Raw genomic sequence first — 22,215 nt, 5'->3', positions numbered from 1 at the left:
GCAAATAGCTCAAAACAGGGCCTGGAGGGGTGGCTCATGCCTGGAATCCCAGTACTTTGGGAGACTGAGGCAGGCAGATCACTTGAGGCCAGGAGTTTGAGACCAGCCTGGCCAACACAGCAAAACCCCATCTCTAATAAAAATACAAAAATTAGCCAAGTTTGGTGGTACACCTTGTACTCCCAGCTACTTGGGAGGCTGAGGCATGAGAGTTGCTTGAACCTGCTAGGCAGAGGTTGCAGTGAGCCAAGATCATACCACTGCATTCCAGTCTGGGAGACAAAGGCTGTCTCGAAAAAAAAAGTTTTCTTGGCTCTGAAAGACAAAACAAAAGATAAGTAATGTTTTAAGCAAAAAGTCATAAAAAAGTTTTTCAGTCTTCCAATAGTACAGTCCATACACTTAACTCCTGCTCTGTTTGATATTCATGAACACTTCAGCTTTCCGTGGGAGTCCTGGAAGATTTTCCTCTATTCTATTGTCACAGTCTCCATAGTTATCAGAAACTTGCATTCAAGAGCACCTGTCAGAGTCCTACAGCTGAGTATAAAAAAACATCTTTTGAAAAGATAAAAATAAAACAACTGGGCTGGGCGTGGTGGCTCATGCCTGTAATCCTAGCACTTTGGGAGGCCCAAGCGGGTGGATCACCTGAGGTCAGGAGTTTGAGACTAGCCTGGCCAACATGGTGAAACCCCATATCTACTAAAAATATAAAAATTAGCCAGGCGTGGTGCCGGGTGCCTGCAATCCCAGCTACTAAGGAGGCTGAAGCAGGAGAATTGCTTGAACTGGGAGGCAGAGGTTGTGGTGAGCCAAGATTGTGCCATTGCACTCCAGCCTGGGCAACAACAAGAGTGAAACTCTGTCTCAAAAAAAAAAAAAAGAAAGAAAGAAAAAAAAAGTAAAACAACCGTGGATGATAAAGTCTGAGATCAGTCATAGTTAAAGACACAATCAATAAGATAATTTGGTTACTTCTGTGGCACACAACAATTTTACATTATAACCATAGTTGCTTCTTTTTTTTTTTTTGAGATGTAGTTTAGCTCTTGTCACCCAGGCTGGAGTGCAATGGCACAATCGAAGCTCACTGCAACCTCTGCCTCCTGGGTTCAAGCAATTCCCCTGCCTCAGCCTCCCAAGTAGCTGGGATTACAGGTGCCCACCATGACACCCAGGTAATTTTTGTATTTTTAGTAGAGTCGGGGTTTCACCATATTGGCCTGGCTGGTCTCAAACTCCTGACTCCAGTTGATACACCTTCCTTGGCCTCCCAAAGTACTTGGTTATAGGTGTGAGCCGCCGAGCTCAGCCCATAATTACTTCTGATAATATATGCTAAGACATATTAGAATCACAGGAATTTCACACAACTCTGGAACACATAATAACACATTCATATAAATATAATCCAAAGAAGGTTAAACAACATTTCATATTTGACAATACTTCCTGTATGATTTTATTACTTATCTCAAAGAAGTCTAATATATCTCTTCTGGACTTCAGGGGACTGATATAAAAAAATGCAGACTGAAGTTATAATTTGTGATTGGGATGTTTGTCAAATATACGAAGCTTAAAAAACTCGATATTGATGGCAGTGGCTATGCCATCAGGCTGGCTGCAGCAGGGAAGTGTGGCTCGAGCTGCACACACCATGGAGCTGGTGGGAGCCCTGGGAGCCCCGCCTCTTCTGAGTTGGGGTGGGAGTTCCTGGGGTGCCACTGCAGCTGCCCAAACTGCAGCTGCAGACCCAGAGGCTTCTGCTCTTTGAAGCAGGCAGGAGTCCCACCCTCCTGGGCAGGGCCACAGCTGCCCAAACTGCAGCTGTGGATCCCAGCCTCCTTGTGCTCTTTCGGGAGGGCCAGGAGCAAGCAGGATGTGCCTCCTTGGGTGCAGCCGTGGCCACCCTCCTAGGCGCAGGACCTGGACGTCTTTGCAGCCTGCACCCTCAGGAGCCCCAAGACGGACAACCCTGCTGCCCCCATCCCTGCAGGCGCAGGGGTGTCTGCTCCCACTACCTGGCCCCTCTCCACTTCTGACACCTGCTCCTATCTCGGAGCAGGGTTGGGGCTGAGCCCTGGAGCCTTGAATGGCAGTGGGAAGCAAACAGAGTCCTGGATGGAAGGGGAAAGGTCCCCAGTAAGGCCCCATCTTCAGGCCAGAGAAGGCCTGAAGGCTGGGAGCCAGGCTGTCAGTACCATGGGATGGGGAGTGGGGACTCATGTTGCCTCTCCTGGGCCCACCCATGGCTGCCCATGGACCAATTGGCACACACTTCCTCTCCTCTGAGGTCCATAAAAGCCCTGGATTCAGCCAGAGTAGAACAGAGGATGGCCAGAGGACGAAGAGGGCAGAGACAATGGGACGGGATGACCAGCTGCAGAGAGGAGTACCCTCTCTGCTGAGAGCTTCAGGGGTGACCTGCAGCAGAGAGGAGCTATCCTCTCTGCTGAGAGCTTCAGAGACCTGCAGAGATGTCAGAACGACTTGCCTTTGGACAGGCGCCACCCTCTCCAGGGCTTCCTCTCTGTTGAGAGCTGAGCACTTAACAGGATGACCTGCCTACAGAGGGACTGCCCACTCCTCTGAGCTGTTCTAACACTAAGTAAAACTATTCTGAGGCAGGAGAACCACTTGAGCCCAGGAAGCGGAGTTTACAGTGAGCTTAGATCATGCCACTGTACTCCAGGCTAGGTGACAGAGCAAGACTCTGTCTCAAAAAAAAAAAAAAAAGAATGCCAAACATAAAAAAAAAAAAAAGAAAATTGTCCTTTGAACAGTTTTGAACAATTTCAGGTTGTGTTGTTTTAAGGAGAATTTGATTGTGTCTACGTTAAATTAGTACGAACATTTCTAATGTAAATAAACAACTCTATGCCAAATCACAGTAAAAAGTGGATGAAACGTATCCTCCTTTCTTGTATCTGGCCTTTGCTGTGATGACACATGCCAACTCCATGTGCCAGTTTCTGAGAACCGAACTCTGGTTTGCAGATCTCAGGTCTCAGTATGTGGCAAGAAACCTCAGGGCCTGGCCAGCTTGCAATCAATGCTGGAGTTTGGCCCAGTTGGCCTGCCCTGAATCTTGCAAAACATCCAGTTTAGGTCAGTTGCAGGTTGAGAAGATGCCCCCCCAGGGAGGCGGGGTAAAGGAAAAATCTACGGACACTGGGCCTTCTGATTGCAGAAAGTGAGTAAGGATGGCCTCTGGTGGCCAGACCCCTGGATTGCCTCCTTGTTTATTTATTTTAATTTTATTTACTTATTGATACGGAGTGAGTGTCCCCCAGGCTGGAGAGCAGTGGCACCATCTTGACTCACTGCAACCTCTGCCTCCCGAGTTCAAGCAATTCTGCTTCAGCTTTCTGCCTAGCTGGGATTACAGGCACACAGCACCACGCCCGTCTAATTTTTGTATTTTTAGTAGAGATGGGGGTTTTACCATGTTGGCCAGGCTGGTCTCCAACTTTTGACCTCAGGTGACCCACTCACCTCAGCCTCCCTAAGTGGCTTTCAAAGTGCTGGGATTACAGGCGTGAGCCACCGTCCCTGGCCTCTCCTTTTAAAGACTGGATTTCTAACAGCTTCTCAGGCCTGAAGGGTCTCATTTCAAGAGATTCCTTTGAACGGGCCTGGGCCTCTGGCTGAATGGAGAGTCAGGGAGGCTGGGTGGTAGCCTGTGATGCCCTGAGGCACTTGAGGACTTGGACGGAGGATCCTGCCCTGACAGGGCCGGGCTGCACCATGCTTCCTAGTGTTACAAATGGGTAAACTGGTGGACAGAGGAGAGGCGTTTTCCTGAGATCACACAGCCAATCAGAGCGAGAACTGGGAATCCGAACCTAGATCTCTCCACTCCATGGTTGTGATTCCAAGTAACTTATGTTCTTTAAAATCGACGCCTGTCCTAGGAACGTTCGGACTGGCGAACCATTGAGAGTTCCCGAGAGGCGAATACTCAGTTATCAATAGGTTCCTGCGGGAAAACCTGGCTGCGCCGGCGCACGCGGGTGCTTTAAGGCAACCTGATCACAGCAACCCACTTGTCCTCCGCTTCCCGGATCCTTAAGGCCGTCGCTTCGGGTGGTAAAACCCGGCCCGCCCTCACGTCATCTTGGGAAGTGTAGTTCCAACTTCCTCCGGATATAGGGGCGCGGGCGGCTTGGAACTGCATTTCCCAGAAGGCTGCGCTCGCCGTTAGAGCAGCCTGAAGACTGGCCGGTGGGGTGAACCCCTCATCCTGGTTCTCTTAATTTCTCAGGCGGAATGAGTGGCGGCGGACAGAGGCTTTTGGCGGCGCTGTCTGTGGGTTGCCTGGGTTTACGGATCTGGGCACAGAGACTGTGGTGCCGGTCATATAGCTCTGCCTTCAGTCGTGGGGCAAAAAGCTGAGGCGCTTCTCCTTTAATTGAGGTGGGCGTGGCGTGGCGAAGCGACCCGCGTTGCTATTGGTGGTCGTTGGGGGCGCGGAAACTGAACAGATTGCAACGGCCACCGCTTTAGCCTCCGGTGCCGCCAGCCCCGCCATGGCTGCGCCCTGCGCGGTAAGCCCAGCTGACTGCAGCTTCCCCAGACCTCAGTCTCTCCGTTGGGACACTGGGCGCCTAGTCGCCAGAGCGATGGCTGCGAGGGGCGGGTGAGGTGCCGGGTTCCAGGGTGGTCCTCTTCAGGTCCAGTTTACCGTCTGTGCAGGGGGCGCTGGGTCGGGCACTTTCTGAGCGCTTCCTGCGTGCCAGGCACTGCGTCGGGTTTCTGGAGCGAACAAACAGGTTTCTGCCTCCATAGTTTGCATCCTAGCGTGGGACACACGACCACGTCCTGACTCACTTGTGACCTGGGGCCGGTATCGTGCCTCTCTAGCCTTTCTCCCTGTTCTTAGCAGTGGATGGCTGCATGGGGTCTTGTTGCGGGTACACCCTGCTCCAGCACGTGGATACAGCAGGACACTGGGATGCCCGGGCCTGCAGTGTGAGCCGGGCAGAGCCGCCGTCTCTGAGTCCACACTCCTCCAGAGGTCCTCATTTCGAGAGATTCCTTTGAACGTGCCTGGCCCTCTGGCTGATGGGAGAGTCAGGGAGGCTGGGTGGTGCCCTGAGGTACTTGAGGACTTGGACGGAGGGTTTAGGCTAGGATCCAGACCTTTTGACTCCTAATCTGGTCCTCTACCTCCCTTCATGTCCTCGCATGTATAAACCACTGTTGAGGGAGATGAGGCCCACATGCAGGGAACTACAGAGGGGAGGTGATGTGGAGAGGTATGATGGGACCTACGGGTCGGGGTGAACTTGGACTTGCCTCTTCCCACTGAGCCTAGAGGCAGGCACTCTCTTACCCATGTTCTTTCTAGAAGCTCAGGTGAGAGCAGAAGGCTCTGTTGGGGGCCCTCCCCCAGCTGCTACTCCCTTTGTTGTTGAAAGAAGACTGACAGGTGTGTTAAGGGGTGGAGCTGGGCACAAGGCCGTAGGGCCTTTATTCTAGTTACTGCTTTGTAGGGTGGCAGTGGCTTTGCTGTTCCCTAAGGATATCCTTTCCCAGGAGGAGGCTTTGGGCTCCCTGGAGCACCCAAAACGTTCCCTTGAGATTTCTGATATTTAGAGTAGGGGGAGATGTTTGGATGGCTGAATTATAACCTTTAAGCATTGAGACACAAGCTACTATTGGATGGAGATAGTCTGGAATATTCTTTTTGCTGTTTTTCTAAGCAATGTCCTGAATGGCCTTGCTCTTTCTCTGATGATGGGTAGAGTGGAGGTGGTGGTGATGCCATGAGGACCTGTCCAGGGCTGACCTTTTGGGTTCACTGGCCAGTCTGTGGTGGCATTGAGGTGATAGGATCTGATTCCTGAGATGGGATGGGGGGATGCTGTAAGGTTCCTAATTTCTCTCTCTAGGCTTTTAAAAAATTATTAAGATATTCACATTCCATAGAATTCACCTCTCAAAGTGTACAGTTCAGTAGTTTTTTTTAGTGTATTCACAGTGTTGTGCAACTATAGTCACTAATTCCAGAATATTTTCATCATCCCAGAAAGAAACCCCATGCTCAATGACAGTCATGCTCGCTGCTTCTTCCCTTTCCCTATTTTCTCCCAACCCTTGGCAATCACTAGTATATTAATACTTTCTATCTCTATAGATTTGACTATTCTGAACTTTTCATCTGAATGGAATTAGACAAAATGTGGCCTTTCATGTTTGATTTCTTTCACTTAGCATGTTTTCAAGGTTCATCCATGTTGCAGCAAGCATCAGCACTCAGTCCTTCTTAATGGCTATATACTATTCTGTAGTATGGATATGCTGCATTTGGTTTATTCATTCGTGTGTTGATTGACATTTGGGTTCATTCACTTGTTGGCTATTATATTTTCTTAATAGCTATTAAGATTTTCTTTGCTGCTCTGAACATTTTTGTACAAGTTCTTGCATAAGCCACGTTTTCAATGCTTTTGAGTATTTACCTACAATTGCTGGGTCATTTGCTAACCATGCTTTACTATATATATATTCATCTATTTATCTTTTGAGACAGAGTCTAACTCCAGCCAGGCTTAAGTGCAGTAGTTCAATCTTGGTTCACTGCAACCTCCTCCTCCCAGGTTCAAGCAGTTCTCCTGCCTCAGCCTCCCAAATAGCTGGGACTACGGGCACCTACTACCATACCTAGCTAATTTTTGTATTTTTAGTAGGGAGGGTGATTTCACCATGTTGGCCAGACTGGTCTTGAACTCCTGACCTCAGGTGATCCTCCTGCCTTTGCTTCCCAAAGTGCTGGGATTACAGGCGTGAGCCGCTGTGCCAGGTTAGCTACTTTTTTTTTTTTAAGAGTCAGAGTCTTGCTCTGTTGTTGAGGCTGGAGTACAGTGGTGTGATCAGAGCTCACCATAACCTTGAATTCCTGTGCTCAAGCAGTCCTCCCATCTCAGCCTCCCGAGTATCTGGGACTACAGACACGAGCCACTCCGCCTGGCTAATTCTTTAATTTTTTTGTAGGGACAGGATTTTGCTGTGTTGCCCAGGTTGGTCTTGAATTCCTGGCTTCAAGTGATCCTCTTGCCTCAGCCTCCCAAAGTGTGGGGATTAACGGTGTGAGCCTTTGTACCTGACCTATCTTTAACTTTTTGAGGAACTGCCAGATTGCTTTCCACAGTGTCTGTTTTTTTTTTTTTTTCCCAAGATCATTTTATTTTATTCTCAGTATCTTGCATTTTCATGTGAATTTTGGGATCAGCTTGACAGTTTCTGCAAAAAAGACACCTGGGATTTTGATAGGAATTATGTGGAATCTGTAGCTCAATCTGAGGAGTATTGTATCTTAATAGTAAGTCTTCCTGTTCATGAACATGGAATGTCTTTCCATTATTTAAGTGTTCTTTCATTTCTCTCAGTGAAGTTTTGTCATTGTCACTGTACAAGTCTTGCACTTCTTTTGTTAAATTATTCCTATTTCGAACGATCCAAGATGGCCGATCGCTAACATCCCGGGATTGCAGCTCTCAGGGAAGGCGCGGAGAACTAGAGGATGCCACACTTTCAGACAAATTCTGGTCGCTCACGGAGCAGAAGATCCCCCAGTGGAGGAAACACACGGGTGACCACCGCGACTCTCGTGGCCGGCGCAGCGGTTCCACTGGCACCTTGGCGTGGCAGCTCTCAGAGCAGAGGAAACAGGTTCGGAGGACCCGCACGGGCCCCCAGCACGACACCAGAGCCCGGCGCAGTGGCTATGACGGCACCTCGGTGCGGCAGCGCTCGGTGCAGAGTAAACAGGACCGGTTTCCTTTCTGACTGAGGTTTGGAGCCCCCGGTAGGTAGAGTCGCCTACTACGGACACAAGAAGGAAGCCAGACAGGAGAATCCTGGGCAGAAAAGCACCATCAGTTTTAACGCTGCTGCTCTGGCCCTGGGAACTAACAACCTGGATGCCCACTCAAGAGACCTCATCTGAAAGTTGGTAATTTCAAAGATGACAGGAGGATAAATTTACAATGACGGGAAGAAACCAGCGTAAAAAAGCTGAGAATACTCAAAGTCAGAACGCCTCTCCCTCTAAAGATGATCACAGTTCCACATCGACAATGGAACAAGGCTGATGGAGAACGAGCGCCTCCTGATGACAGAATCACTCTTCAAGGAATGGATAATAACAAACTTCGGTGAGTTAAAAGAACATGTTGTAGCCCAACGTAAAGAAACTAGGAACTTTGAAAAAAGGTTTGATGAAATCCTATTGAGAATAGACAACTTAGAGAGGAGTATGAGTGAATTAATGGAACTGAAGAATACAATACAGGAACTCCGAGAAGTATGCACAGGTTTAAACACTCGAATTGTTCAAGCAGAAGAAGGGATATCAGAGGTCAAAGTCCAACTTAATGAAATAAAACGTGAAGAAAAGATTAAAGAAAAAAGGATAAAAAGGAATGAGCAAAGTCTCCAAGAAATGTGGGACTATGTGCAAAGACCAAATTTACGTTTGATAGGTGTACCTGAATGCGATGGAGAGAATGAATCCAAGCTGGAAAATACCCTTCAGGATATTATTCAGGAAAATTTTCCCAAACTAGCAAAGCAGGTCAACATTCAACCCCAGGTAATACAGAGAACACCACAAAGATATTCCTCAAGAAGAGCAACCCCAAGGCACATAATCGTTAGATTCACCAGGGTTGAAACGAAGGAGAAAATACTAAGGGCAGCCAGAGAGAAAGGTCAGGTTACCCACAAAGGCAAGCCTATCAGACTTACAGCAGATCTCTCAGCAGAAACTCTACAAGCCAGAAGAGAGTGGGGGCCAATATTCAACATCCTCAAAGAACAGAACCTTCAGCTCAGAATTTCATATCCAGCCAAACTAAGCTTCACAACTGAAGGAAAAATAAAATCTTTTATGAACAAGCAAGAACTCAGAGCTTTTGTTACCATCAGGCCTGCTTTACAAGAGCTTCTGAAAGAAGCATTACACACAGAAAGAAACAACCAGTATTAGCCTTTCTAAAAATACACCAAAAAGTAAAGAGCACCAACATAAAGAAGAATTTACACCAACAAATGGATAAAACAGCCAGTCAACATCAAATGGCAGTAACCCTAAATTTAAATTGACTAAATCCCCCAATCAAAAGACACAGCCAAAACCCAATGGCATGTTACATCCAGACCTGTTTCACATGCAAGGATACACAAAGACTCAAAACAAAGGGATGGAGAAAGATTTACCAACCAAATGGAGAGCAAAAATAAATAATAAATAAAAAGCAGGAGTTGCAATTCTCGTATCGAATAAAATAGATTTTAAAGCAACAAAGATATAGTGGTAAAAGGATCAATGCAACAACAAGAGCTAATGATCCTAACACCCAGATACGAGACTTAGATTCAATGAGGCAGAAAATTAATAAGGATATCAAGGACTCGAACTCAGATCCGGAACAAGTAAACTTAATAAATATTTATAGAGCTCTCCACTTCACACAAAATATACATTCTTGTCAATACCACATCACACCTACCCATAAGTTTAAATGAAACATTGATTGGCCATTATTAATACCCAATTTTTTTCAAAATAAAGCAATATTTCCATTTACTCTCCCTCTTTCTCTTCCTCTTTCTTCTTCTCCTTTACTTATTTTATTTTTTTCTTTTCTTCTCTCAAAAAAAAAGAAATCAACTTGTAAACCTCTAGATCCAGGTCGGCAATGTCTCTCTCATTGCTTGATTTCCTTCCTTCCCTCCCTCCCTCCCTCCCTCCCTCCCCGCTTCCTCCCTTCCTTCCTTCATCCCTTCCTTCCTCCCTACCGTCCTTCTTCCCTCCCTTCCTGCCTTCCTCCCCCCCAAAAAAAAATTATTCCTATTTCATTTTTTATATATCAAATTAAATAGTTCTATTTTTTCTGTTCACTGCTAGTGTACAGAAAGACAATTGATTTTTGTAGCCTGCCACCTTGCTGAACTCATTTGTTCTTTGTTTTTGTTGAAGCTTTTCCACAGTTGATGTATTAATTTGAATAGTTTTTAGTGGATTCCTTAGGATTTTCTTGATATAAGATCATGCCTTGAGCATTTTTAACCCCCCCGCCCCCCGGCTGTGGTAGGAAGAGTGCTGGCCCCGGGGAACCCCCTTCCTCATCCAGGCTTCGCACATTTGACCCTGGCTCTCCCTCAGGAGGACCCCTCGCTGGAAAGGCATTTTAAGGGCCACCGAGATGCAGTTACCTGTGTGGACTTCAGTATCAAAACAAAGCAGCTGGGTAAGAAAAGACATCTTGTCTAGGTGCTAGGTTATGAGCTGAAAAGGCCAGTTTTTGCCTCTGAGGTGTGGTGGGCAGGGAGCAGAGCATAGCAAGGACCACACAGCTCTGTTGAGACCTTCTCGCAGTCCTGTTTGTGGATGCCAGGACTCACTGTTCTCACCCTCTGTGTGCCAGCTCTTTGGGCACTGGGCTTCGTGAGCTCTGTTTTACATGCAGAGCCTGAGGGTCAGAGAGGTTAGGGGACTTGCTGAGGCCACACAGCTCTTGAGGGTGGGACTGGGATCTGGGCCTTTTCCTGCACACCCTAGCCACCTTTTTGGTCTGTCTTTTGAAATGGGCCCTAAAACAGACTCCTTTTCCTTGAAGCTTTATTGATTCTGTTGCCCACAGTAATAAGGCATACCTTCTTGTTGAAGAGCCTTGTCGGTGAGGGCTGGGCACCCCCTCACCCCCACTGCCCTTATGCTGCAGCTGAGTGCCCCCTTTCCTTGATTGCATGAGGTTTTGCACACAACCTTTATGACTGCACTTTCTGGTTCCTGCAGAGGCTTGCCCCTTCATCCTGTCATCAAGGCCCCCTGCCAGAGGCTGCTGGCCTCTGGTGTTTAAAGGTTAAGAGAGAACCGAGGTCATTTTTGGTCAGTTTTGGGGACCTCCATTAGGCTTCATACTGAGTTGGGCCCTCTTAATGGGAGGGGCTGGCTCCCTAGCCAGAGAGGACTTGCTCTCTGGTGCCCTCAGGATGTGTCGATGGGGAGACTCTGGGCCCCATGGGGATGAGTTTTCCCAGATTGCAGTCCAGGGCTGGCATGAGAAGGACCTAGGTCTTGTTCCCATGTGGGTGTGCTCCTTGGAGAACTCTGGGCCACAGGGTCTCCACCTCCAGACCACACCTCGACATGTGCCCTGCCCCATGGGAGACTTCTCATGGTCCTGTTTGTGGATGCTGGGGAAGGTGGAGCTGGGCCAGTTGCTCCTCCGCCTCTCCAACGTTTTGGTGGAGGCTTGAAGCCCGTGATAGCTACGGGTCATAGCATCACCCACTGTCTTCAGCCAGCGGCTCCATGGACTCATGCCTCATGGTCTGGCACATGAAGCCCCAGTCACGCGCCTACCGCTTCACTGGCCACAAGGATGCTGTCACCTGTGTGAACTTCTCTCCTTCGGGACAGCTGCTTGCCTCCGGCTCTCGAGACAAGACTGTTCGCCTCTGGGTACCCAATGTGTGAGTTGCAGATTTTGAGGAGGCTTGTCAAAGTCTCGGGCCCTGGTACCAGAGCCATCCCCGCCCAGGTCCCCTAGCTTGGCTCTGGACTGGTCACAGTGGGACTTCTCTGCTTTGTAAGAGGTGCCATCAGACGCTGGGGCTGCAATTGGAGCCCTCCCCTCAGGGTTGGGAGCGGAGTTCTTGGCTGACTCCATCTATCCCTAAAGAAATGCCATCTGATGCTGTGGTCATGCAGGTGGCCTGGGGGCGGCGCTCTGCTCCTGTAGGAGAAGCTCTAGCCTTCCCTTGTGGAGCTTGTGGTACTCCGGCTTGGCTGACTTTGGGATGGCGCTTGAGGAGTAGGGAGAGCTTTGATGTGCTCGTGCGCTTTCATGTCACTGTGTGGGTTTCTCACTCTTGGCTGCCTGTCCTTGTAGCAAAGGTGAGTCAACCTCGTTTCGTGCACACACAGCCACCGTGAGGAGTGTCCACTTCTGCAGTGATGGCCAGTCCTTCGTGACAGCCTCTGATGACAAGACAGTCAAAGTGTGGTCAACTCATCGCCAGAAATTCCTGTTCTCCCTGAGCCAGCACATCAACTGGGTCCGCTGTGCCAAGTGAGCATTGTCCTGTCTGAAGATCCTTGGAGGAACCCTGGGGGTTAGGGGCTGGCACAGGAACTGCTAGGTACCAACTTGTGATCCTGGGCAAGTTACTTAGGCATTGTTTAAGCTCCTCAGCCTTGGTTTCCTTATCTGCAAAATGGGAACTATAGTAGCTCCTGCACTGTAGGTTGTTGAGAAGCTTCACAGAGCTGATGCATCACACGTCAGTTAGTCCATAATCAGCCATGATGACCGTCTGACATCAGTGTTGCAAACACAAACTGGGTCCACAGCGGCCATTTATTATCAAAAACAGCAATTAGGTACTTTCAGTACTACCACTGTACATTTTCTTTTTGTTTCTTAAGACAGTTCTGCAAGCTAGATGGCATCATTTCCATTTTGCAGTTGAGGAAATGGGGGCTCAGAACAGTAGTGTCTTGTCTCGGGGCACACGGTGGGTCTGTGGCAGAGCTGGAGTGTGAACCCAGCTTTTTGACAGTAAGGCTTGCCTACTTTCCTCTGGGGTGTTTTCAGAGGATGATTTTGCTCCAGAGCTTCCAGATTGGGGCCCAGGTTTCTGAGGTGGGGGGCTTAGCCTGGAGGCTGACTTTCCCTCTAGCTGGGGAGCCAGTGCTGTGCAGATGGGGGCCAGGTGACCCAAAGGACCTTTGAAGGTCCAAGAATTGCAGACAGATATTCCTACTTCTAGCTTATTTGGTTTTTTTCAACAGAACTTCCTCGTGGGTCATATATCTTTGCTTCAGAGGAAGGGGTTGGGGTGCCAGGGGACACTAGGAAACCAGGAGTCAGAAGTTGGGGACTACTGAGATGTGTTCTTCTGAGGACCCCATACAACTTACTGTTCTCCAGGACACCCCCATTCCTTTGTCCTGGGAGACCCCTGATGGTTCTTAGAGGCTTTATTACTAGGGTCCTGAGATCAGGAGGGGCCAGGCCAGCAAACTGGGGTATCAAGTCCATATTGGGCCTTTGGTGGCAGTCCCCAGGACCTCATGCCTTTTGTTGGCAGGTTGTGTCTTGCTGACCCGCACATGAGTCAAATGTAGACTCAGAGGACCTGGGCCCAGAGTCATGACACTGATGGTGAGCTTTTGGCCACCTTCCTGCAAACGTTGTTGGCAGGCAGTGCTGGCTGCATGTTGCCATGTGCTGTGTGCCACGGCCGTGCTGGGGCTTGATGTGCATGAGGCTGCTCTGTGCTCACCATGAGTCAGGCACTGTTTTTTTTTCTTTTCTTTTTGTTTATTTAGTTTGGTTTTCCTCTAGGTCAAAAAGAACTCTTTCTTCCTTTTGGTCAGAGTTAGCTGTTGGGATGGGTGGGGGGCTGTTTGTACATGAAGTTAAGTAAGAAAACAAAAACAAGAGCAACAGGAAGGGTCAATAAGTTTCATAAATTCAGGAAGAAAAAAATACAAGAAACATTTTTATAACATTTACAATTAAGTCATAGGCTGAGCTTAAGGGCTCATACCTGTAATCCTAGCACTTTGGGCGGATGAGTGGGAGGATCCTTTAAGTCCTGGATTTAGAGACCAGCCTGGGCAACATAGTGAGCCCCATCTCTAAAAAAATAAAATAAAATAAAATTAGCTGGGCGAGGTGGTGCACACCTGTAGTCCCAGCTACTGGGGAGGCTGAAGTGGTAGGATAACTTGAGCCCAGGCGGTTGAGGCTGCAGTGAGCTGAGATCACACGACTGCACTCTAGCCTGGACGACAGAGCAATACCCTGTCTAAAAAACAAAACACAACCAAAACCAAAATGTAGTCACAGGTTCCTGAAAAACTCTTTAGAAGGAAAAAAGAAGAATCATCAAGTGCTGTAAGTTACGATTTTCAGTAACAAAGTATAATTTTAAGATAGGACCAGATAAACAGAAGTAATGTTGCCTCCTAGGATGCAATGCATTTGTTCCTGAAAAGACATATTAGGGTACTCCAACAAAAAAAAAAATCACAGGCCAGGTGTGGTGGCTTGCGCCTGTAATCCCAGCATTTTGGGAGGCTGAGGTGGGCAGATCACGAAGTCAAGAGATCAAGACCATCCTGGTCAACATGGTGCAACCCCATCTCTATTAAAAATACAAAAACTAGCTGGGCGTGGTGGCTCGTGCCTGTAGTCACAGCTACTTGGGAGGCTGAGGCAGGAGAATTGCTTGAGCCCAGGAGGGAGAAGTTGCAGTGAGCCAAGATTGCGCCACTGCACTCCAGCCTGGTGACAGAGCGAGACTCCATCTCAAAACAAGCAAACAAACAAAAAATCACAGCAGGGCATGTAACCCCAGTTGGTTCTCGGAGGCAGATAGTAGGCACTTGGGGAAGAGTGGCTGTGGAAGAAGGTGTTGGTGCCCATGTCATCTGTTAGTCTGTGGTGTGACTTGTGTCCCACCCGGTTCAGGTTCTCCCCTGATGGGCGGCTCATTGTGTCTGCCAGTGATGACAAGACTGTCAAACTCTGGGACAAGAGCAGCCGGGAGTGCGTCCACTCGTACTGTGAGCATGGCAGGTGAGTCCCCGGATGTTGTCCTTCACCTTGTAGACACTCAAGCACAGAGCACAGACCTGGGCTTGAGGCCAGTGGCCTTCAGTGGCTGGAGCCATAGGACTAGCGTCTTGTCACTGCTGCCCCTTGTCTGGTGCTTTTTTTGAGGTCTAGCAACCTAGCTCTGTATCTTTTCCTGTGTGGGTAGAAGCTTTAGCCCCATCCCACAAATAACAGGAGTGCTTAACCTCAAGCCTTGCAATTCTTTGGAGCTGTGTAATTCTTTGGGCTCCTCCTTTTCACCTTCACTTTCTGGTTTTTAGTATTATAACATGTCTTTCTGTGAGCAGTTGACACTCAGTCACCCAAGCTACATTTTAAAGCCTCTTGGTATGTTACCCATGGTGATGGCTTTACAAACTTCTCATTGTGTTCTTGTAGCAGATGGTGGCTGTTTATATTGTGCCGCATCATCAGGAGAGAGAGGAGCCCACATTTGAATAGGGACTCCAGCTTCTGCCCTCCTTTGGGCCTGGAGACACAAGGGCTTCTCTTTGACAGCTGGACATGGTACCAGCCTGGGTATCACATATGGGTGTAGTGAGGGTCCTTGGCCTGTCTCCTAGAGAGAGGTGGGCCAGTGGCCCTATAGCCCTGATACCTTCTCACCTGTGCGTCAGCTGGGAGGATCTGCTCTGCAGCCACGCCTGGCAAGGGTACCAGCTCCAACTTCGAAAATCCAGGACAGCCCGGCTGACTTTTGGGTTTGAAGATAGCTTTCTTACCTTGTATTTAAAGTTGGTGGTGGGATGTGCTCCCTGATCAGTCCACCTTAGTTTGTTGCTGGCCACTGTTCTCACCTTCTACTTGCTCTCCCTTGGCCATCTGGTAAACAAATGTGACAGAAAGGAGGTATCTGGGTCTAGGGAACAGCATGGGCAGGACACAGGGATGGGAAAGGACTCAATGTTTTTGGGTCCATCCTGAACCAGGAAAGGCCTCCTATAGTGCCTGGTGGCCACTGTCTTTCCAGCTTTGTCACCTACGTGGACTTCCACCCCAGTGGTACGTGCATTGCTGCTGCTGGCATGGACAACACAGTGAAGGTGTGGGACGTGCGGACTCACCGGCTGCTGCAACATTATCAGTGTAAGTGATGAACAGCGTCCTGGGCCCTAGGGCAGCCCTGGTGGGACTGTGCTGGTGCTGGTTCTGTGCTGTGGTGCTAAATGGGCCTGAGATGGCCTTGGGCGGGAAGGTGTCCTGGGTCTGTTGGGATTCTAGTGGTGGGAGTCTGTGGCATGGCTGTCCTGGCCTGGAACCTTGGGCAGGAGATGGAGCTTGGTGCTACCTGGCTTCCACTGAATCCTTCAATGCCCACCTCCAAAGTGGCAGAGTCTCACGCACACTGCAGGGCCAGATGAGGAGTCCACTGGGGCTCTGGCCAGGGCTTCCCTTGAGGACCACTTCTCAGGGGCATACCTCTTACCTTTCTTGGTGATGGAGGCTCTGCCCTCCAGGGCCAAGGTGACAGCCCGTGACCTATGGTAAAGGGAACAGGGCTGTCAGTAGAGGGAGCATTGGTGGGACTGTGGCCACCTCTGGTCTTACAGTGTCCTCCACAGATATGGAGCTGTGAGCCATAGGGAGGGTTGACTTAGCTAGAGGTCAGGCCCAGTATGGTAGCCCTTGAAAGGCAGGGTGGTGGGCAGTAAACATGGGCTCGTGTCAGGCTCAGGTGGGAGTTGGCCTTGGGTGGGAAGGTGTCCTGGGAGTTGGAGGGCGAGGGCAGACTTAGACGTGCCCAGGATGAGCTTACTGAGAGTGTCGGGGTAGGGAACTGGCCTGATAGCAAGTATGAGTGGGCAGGGCCATGAGGCACCCCAGTTCCGGGGTTGGGCTCAGGGAAGGGAGCTGGTGAGGAGTCACTGGAGAAATTGGGAATTGTGCAGCTGGCAAAACAGAGATGAGTGAGACTGGACCAGGGCTGAGACGAGGAAGGAGGCAGTGCTGGAGTTGTTTGAGGAACCGTGATTATTGACCTGGGACTAAGTGTAAACTTCCTAGGCTTGCTTCCATAGCCACACCTGAAATGGGAAGGACATGGCTGGACACAGCTGTGGGACTCCGAAACTCCCACACCCTTCTTAGCTGACTCTTGGTGTTCGAGGACTGCACTTTCTTGGGGGTAACCGAGGTGAGCAGACCTTCCCAGAATGGGAAGATCCTAGTCTTGAAAAGCACATGATGGCGAATGGGCTCTGCAGCCAGTTTTTAAAACATTCTTGGCTGTGTGATGTTGGGCAGGTCATTTGACTCCACGGGGCCCCTGGGACAGTGATGGGGCCTATTTCAGAGGAGGTGTTGGGAGGGTTAATGAGTTGTCTGATATTAAGAATTGAAAGGGTGGCTGGCACAAAAAGCGGGAAAGGAGGTTCAGTGTTAGTGATGATGACAATGACAATGTCTCTCAGTCCTGTCTGGTCTGGTGAGGCCAACCTGGTTGGTTAAGGCCTGTAGTACCCTACACCACCACCAGGTGGCAGGGGCCAGCCACAAAGAACATTCCCCCCCTCCCTCCACATAGGAAGCCCTGGGGTTTGTCACTAACGCTCTTTCAGACAGAGGCTTCTGGAACAGAAGAGCAGTGGGGCTTGCCTCCACTTGGAGCCCATACCTTTCCCATCCCTCCTTCAGCCTTCTGCTCTGGGCCAGGCCTGAGTGAAGGGCACATGTACACAGCTGACAAGGGAACGTGGGCAGGTGCAGAGGAGGGAGGACTTGGACAGGGAGAGATTAGAGGGGAAGGCATCGAGGCAGGACAGTGGTCAGGAGCACATGCTCTGCTTCCTTTCTGTAAAGGGTGTGGCAATAGGCCTTCCTCATGGCTTTGTGAGGCTCTGGTGGGAAAAGCCACTTAAGGACTATAACACAGGGCTGGGTATGTGGTTTGTGCTATGTACCTCCTGACCCTGGGAGGAGAGGATCTCTAGGTGACCCTGGGAGGGTCCAAGCCCATCTCTGATGGATCAGGAGCCTGGGCCTGGTGTTCACGGGTATAGCAGCAGGTACCCCTTGGGAAGGGCCTCAGATGCCATCTCTGGCTCAGGGTCCCAAAGATGTGGCCTGATAGGCAGTGCTAGGACTGGCCTCATCATTTAAGGTGTGAAGGGAGGAAGGACATCTGAGAGGGCAGCAGTGTCCAGAGCCTGCTGGGGTTGGGGGCTGGTATGCCCCAGTGACGGGTTAGTGGACCAGCTGTGCCTAGTGTCAAAGTGGGGTCTGGCATCAGAGTGGGGAATGGGTTGCAGAGATTGAGTAGAAGCAAAGAAGCTGATCCTGTGGAGGTGGAGGGGGCAGTTGGCCCCAGGGATCTGGTATGTGAGAATGGCTGAGGCCACATTCTGAGTCCCTATAACTGAGGGGCCACAGAAGATAAAGGTCCACAAAGTAAGCCAGAGGGAGGAGTATGAGCCCCATCTTCCAGCATGGGAGAGCTGAGGAGGGCAGAGGCTGGGGCGAAGGAGAGGGGAGTCTTGTGAAGAGGGTGGTCAGGAGGTAGAGTGATGCAGAGCAGTCAAGGAGACTGGTGGGTGCTGAGGGGAGGGACCTGGGGTCCTCGAGGGAGCAGGCTTGGCGGTGGGTGGGGGTGGAGCTCGATGACGGCAGGGTGGGGAGGTGTGGGTGGACTCAGATGAGCCCTGGGGGCCAAGTCCTGAGTGGAGCTGAGTGTGTGGGCTGACAGGCCCCACTGGGAGATTGCAGTCTGCTTGTGCTTCTGGCCTTGCCTCTTATGACAGCCTCTGAGTAGGCCTGCAGTGTCTCATCCCTAAGCCACCCCTAGTGTAGATAGGAGGCTTAGTGGGATTTGGAGTGCCCCATAAACACAGCCGGTTCCCCCTGAACTCTCTGTTCAATGCCATGGCTAGTGGTAGCTGTTCATGGGATAGTGGACTCATCCTATAGCCTCTAGGCTGACCCTCAGGCACAGTGAGCCAGGTTGATCTGAGCTCACCCGATAGGGGGAACATACCTCTCATCCTCTGCTGACAGGAGGACCTGGCCAGGTCTGCTCAGGTCTAGGGGCTCCCCAGAAAACCTCTAGCTGAAACTAGTGGGGAACGCTGTACCCAAGTGACTCCCCCACCCCCATAAGTACAGTGGGATCTCTTTGGAGGCTCATTCCCCAGGAAGGGCTCCTAGTACTCTGGCAACAGATGCCCGATCTGCTTTCTTTCCCTGATCTCTAGGAAACCCAAGGGAAACCTAAGGATACAATGACATCCTGTGTCTCCCATAGTGACTCTGGATGGGCACCAGGCACTTCCAGAGTGGCCTTCTGATGTCAGAGGCTGATGGTCTCTTGTGAGAGGATTTGGTTAATGTTATTGCAGTGTGTGGCTAGCAAGCCCCAACCTGCCTGCATCCAGCCGTTTATATTGTGCTCTATGGAGGGCACTTCCTGTTCTGGCTAGAGTTGTTGGAGTTGATGCCTGCTTGGGACTTTGGGCTACTGGAGGCAGCTGGAGCCATTTTTCTTGTGCTGGCTGACTCTCCTCCCAGGCAAGGAGTTTCTTGGCTCTGGCCTATCACTGCAGGGAGCAGTTCTGATTTCCCAATTCAGCAAGGAGTTGATAGGCTTGTGGAGCCCCGGGAGTGCCAATCCCCATGCGGTGGGTTAGCTCCATATGCTCTAAGCCCACGTTAAGACTGTTCAGGCATCTGAGCAGCAGCCCCCGTCCCAGAACCTGTAATGTGCTTCATGGCTTACAGCACGTGCAGGTCCGTTATCCAGTGACAGGCCTCGGTGGCCAGCAAGGTAGGGTTACTCTCCATTTCACAAATGTGGAGTGTGCAGCCCACGGTCACACAGCTGGAAAGCTGTGGGTCTGAGTCTCCACCTGAGGGCCTTTGAGCGTGGCATTCTGTCAACCGTCTCATGCTGGGTTCCTTGCACTTTGATGACTAGTCGTTTACTTCCCAGGCTCCCTGGGAGAGGTGGTCTCTTTGGCTGGCTGTCAGCAGGGCTTAGAACTCAGAGTCCCAGGCTCTCTGTCCATTAGTCCTTAGTGTACTCCTGCACCCCCGCCTGGCCTCATACATGGTCATGGAGGGTTTTGTCTTTCTTTTCCTTTCAGAGGCGGGATTGGGATCTCACTATATTGCCCAGGCTGGTCTTAAACTCCTGAGCTCAAGCAGTCCTCTCACCTCAGCCTCCCAAAGTGCTAGGATTATAGGCATGAGCCAGCATGCCTAGCTGGAGGGTTTTAAGTAGTTGCAGCTAGCAGGGCAGACCTGCACCCTGTACTTAGTGTTTTGAGACTAAAAGAGTTGATTGGGGTGCAGTGGTACTGTCTCACCTGATCTAGCCAACCTACTTTTCCTCCATCTTGAAGGGAGCATTTACACAGCATTGCGAAGAGGAGTATTTTGGGTATCCTTTGCTGCTGGTATCAGAGCACCTTTGTGGTATGAATCCAAAGCCTCTTGTTAACCCAGAGCCACCATGTCACTGGTAATACCAGTTATGCATTACAAGAGTCCACCCTGGAGAAAGTGAGTCGTCCTTTTGTGGAAGGATGTTGGGGTGGGGCTTGGCCCTGGCATGGTCTCCTCCAAAGAGGTACCTCCTGCTTGGGCACCCAGGCTTTCTCTGGGCCCTCGGCTGGTTTGGAGCCTGTTAGGTAGTGGGCCTAGGTTTGCCCAGGCCTTTACATGCAGAGGGTGTGGAGGGTAGGTATGTGAGTCTCTGCTTAGGCCACCTGCTGCCCACAAGCCATGACTCCTGGTGTTTGGGAGCAGGGTCTGTGGTGGCTTCATCCCTGGGCCCCTGATGATTTGCAGAAGTTTGATGTTGGTGTATCTCTGACCTGGAGTCAGAGTACTCTCTTTGAGATAGACATGGGGGGATAAGAGCCATGAGCTCACAGCTGCCACCTAGGTGGCAGCGTGTTTCATCACTTACATCTGCCATGGAGCCAAGAAGAGGCCTGTGGCTTTGGACATGACAAAAAGTGGATCATTCTCAGACAGTTGGCACTCAAGGCATCATGACAGAAGGCTCATGCCCTCATGGAGCCTTCATAGTAGACTCTCATGCAGGGATGGTTCTTATGATGAGGCCTCCCTAGACTACCCGCTCTCTACCACCTCCACAGAGGCAGGAGTGAGAATGGAGGCTGGTGTGGCCAGTGGATGAGGCAGAGAGCAAGTGGGGAAAGGCGGGGTGGGTCCTGGTGTCTGGGACATCCCCCAAAGCCTGGCGTGCCAGGCCAGCCCCTCTTCTGGAGTAAATGGCTCTAGGTGTTTCCACCCAGCCTTGGGTATTCCTGGCATTTATGTGGAGTGGGGCTTCTGATACCCTTTCTCTGGGAGAGATTCTTTCTTGGATGGGCTTGACCAGGTGGAGGGCCCTGGTGTGGCCATCCACACACTGACCCTACCACCCTGGTGGTGCTGGGAAGCCCTGAACTCGCTGAGTGTGGCCTCCCTTCTGCACCCTCCTGCCACCGGCTGCTCCTCTGCCAGCTTCTGCTCATGGAGGGGTGGGGTGGCCTTCATCCCAGTGCAGACTTCGCTGGTGGTGGGGGGGGGGCTCTGATTTCTGCCTCTAAGAGCTGGCTTCAGAGACCCCACTGGTCCCTCTCCAGGCTGCCTCCTAGAGTTCCTGGCACTTGGAGGGTGTTGTTCAGATATAAATATCATGTTACGTAAAACCTTGGCTGTCTCCCCTTAAGTGTGCTTGGGAACATGTATTCAGACTCCCCAGCACATCAGCACATCAGCTGGGTTGGCATCTGAGGGGCTGCGTGCACCCCGTGGGCTTTGTTGAGGCCCGTTTCACAGTGGGTGTGTTTACCAGCCCAGCAGTGGTTCTTGCAGCTTCCCAGTGCTAAGATGACGGCTGCTTTTGAGTTTGCCTTTATGTTGGTGGCAATTCTGACTTGGCAGGGTTGCGATTATTTTAGCCCCACTGGTTTTCCTCATCGGGCTTGTGGTAATGGGGAGGAAGACACTGGGGTTTTCCTCAGAAGTCACCCTACGAGGCTGTGATACAGCTGATGCATGCATTGGCTGTGGAGTTGCTCTAGACTGCCCAGGTCTGCCGCCGGCTTCAACTGGAACATGCTATTGGCCTTGAGGGAGGGCTATATAACCTGCTGGGGCTTCTGTATGCTTAGTTTAAGCACTTGCTCACCAACCAGTTTCTGAGTCCTGCTTGGTGCCAGGCACTGAGCTGGGAGCCAGGGACTCAGCACCACCCCAGCTGGAGTTCATGGTCTCATGGGAGATCCAGACGTGAGTCAGATAGTTTCATGTAAACATGAAGATTGAACTGATAGAAGCTCGTGGTGCTTTGGAAAGACAAATGAAGGGGTGGCCCTAATTGGGAGGCCAGGGGAGGCTTCCTGGAGGAGGTGGCTTCCAGTACTGAGCTTTAAGGTCAGGGAAAGGGGAGGGCAAAGTCTCCCAGGCCCATTGGAAACAAGGGGTAAAAAAAGCTCTGCGGCTGGGGAAATTGACAGAGCTGGTGGGGTGGCCGGATCTTGGAGAGTGAGGGACACCAGAAAAGATGACGGGGTTAGGCTGGGATGACAGGGAAAAGAGAGTCATGGACAGGGCCAAGCTGTTG

At 50.6% G+C, this 22,215-nt stretch overlaps 1 protein-coding gene across 12 annotated transcripts in view; it reads left to right on the top strand.

Moving 5' to 3' along the window:
• The first annotated feature begins 4,179 nt into the window (after window positions 1-4,179).
• The window catches only part of POC1A (POC1 centriolar protein A), an 81,263-nt gene continuing 63,227 nt past the window's right edge, over window positions 4,180-22,215 (top strand). For 8 of the 12 annotated variants that reach the window (XM_035275714.3, XM_035275711.3, XM_078351063.1 and 5 more), the window contains exons 1-6: window positions 4,180-4,553; window positions 10,178-10,262; window positions 11,319-11,490; window positions 11,910-12,089; window positions 14,499-14,606; window positions 15,616-15,731. In XM_035275714.3, coding sequence (XP_035131605.1) covers window positions 4,536-4,553; window positions 10,178-10,262; window positions 11,319-11,490; window positions 11,910-12,089; window positions 14,499-14,606; window positions 15,616-15,731 — 679 coding nt within the window. In that variant the 5' untranslated portion in view covers window positions 4,180-4,535. Of the gene's footprint in view, window positions 4,554-10,177; window positions 10,263-11,318; window positions 11,491-11,909; window positions 12,090-14,498; window positions 14,607-15,615; window positions 15,732-22,215 lie in introns of those variants that run through there. The other 4 variants (XM_078351068.1, XM_078351067.1, XM_078351066.1 and 1 more) reach the window with 2 other exon arrangements.

This window comes from Callithrix jacchus, chromosome 15 (assembly GCF_049354715.1).
Source record: "Callithrix jacchus isolate 240 chromosome 15, calJac240_pri, whole genome shotgun sequence".
Taxonomy (NCBI): Eukaryota; Metazoa; Chordata; class Mammalia; order Primates; family Cebidae; genus Callithrix; species Callithrix jacchus.
The sequence above is the reverse complement of the archived record's forward strand: the minus strand, read 5'-3'. Positions and strand labels throughout refer to the sequence as shown.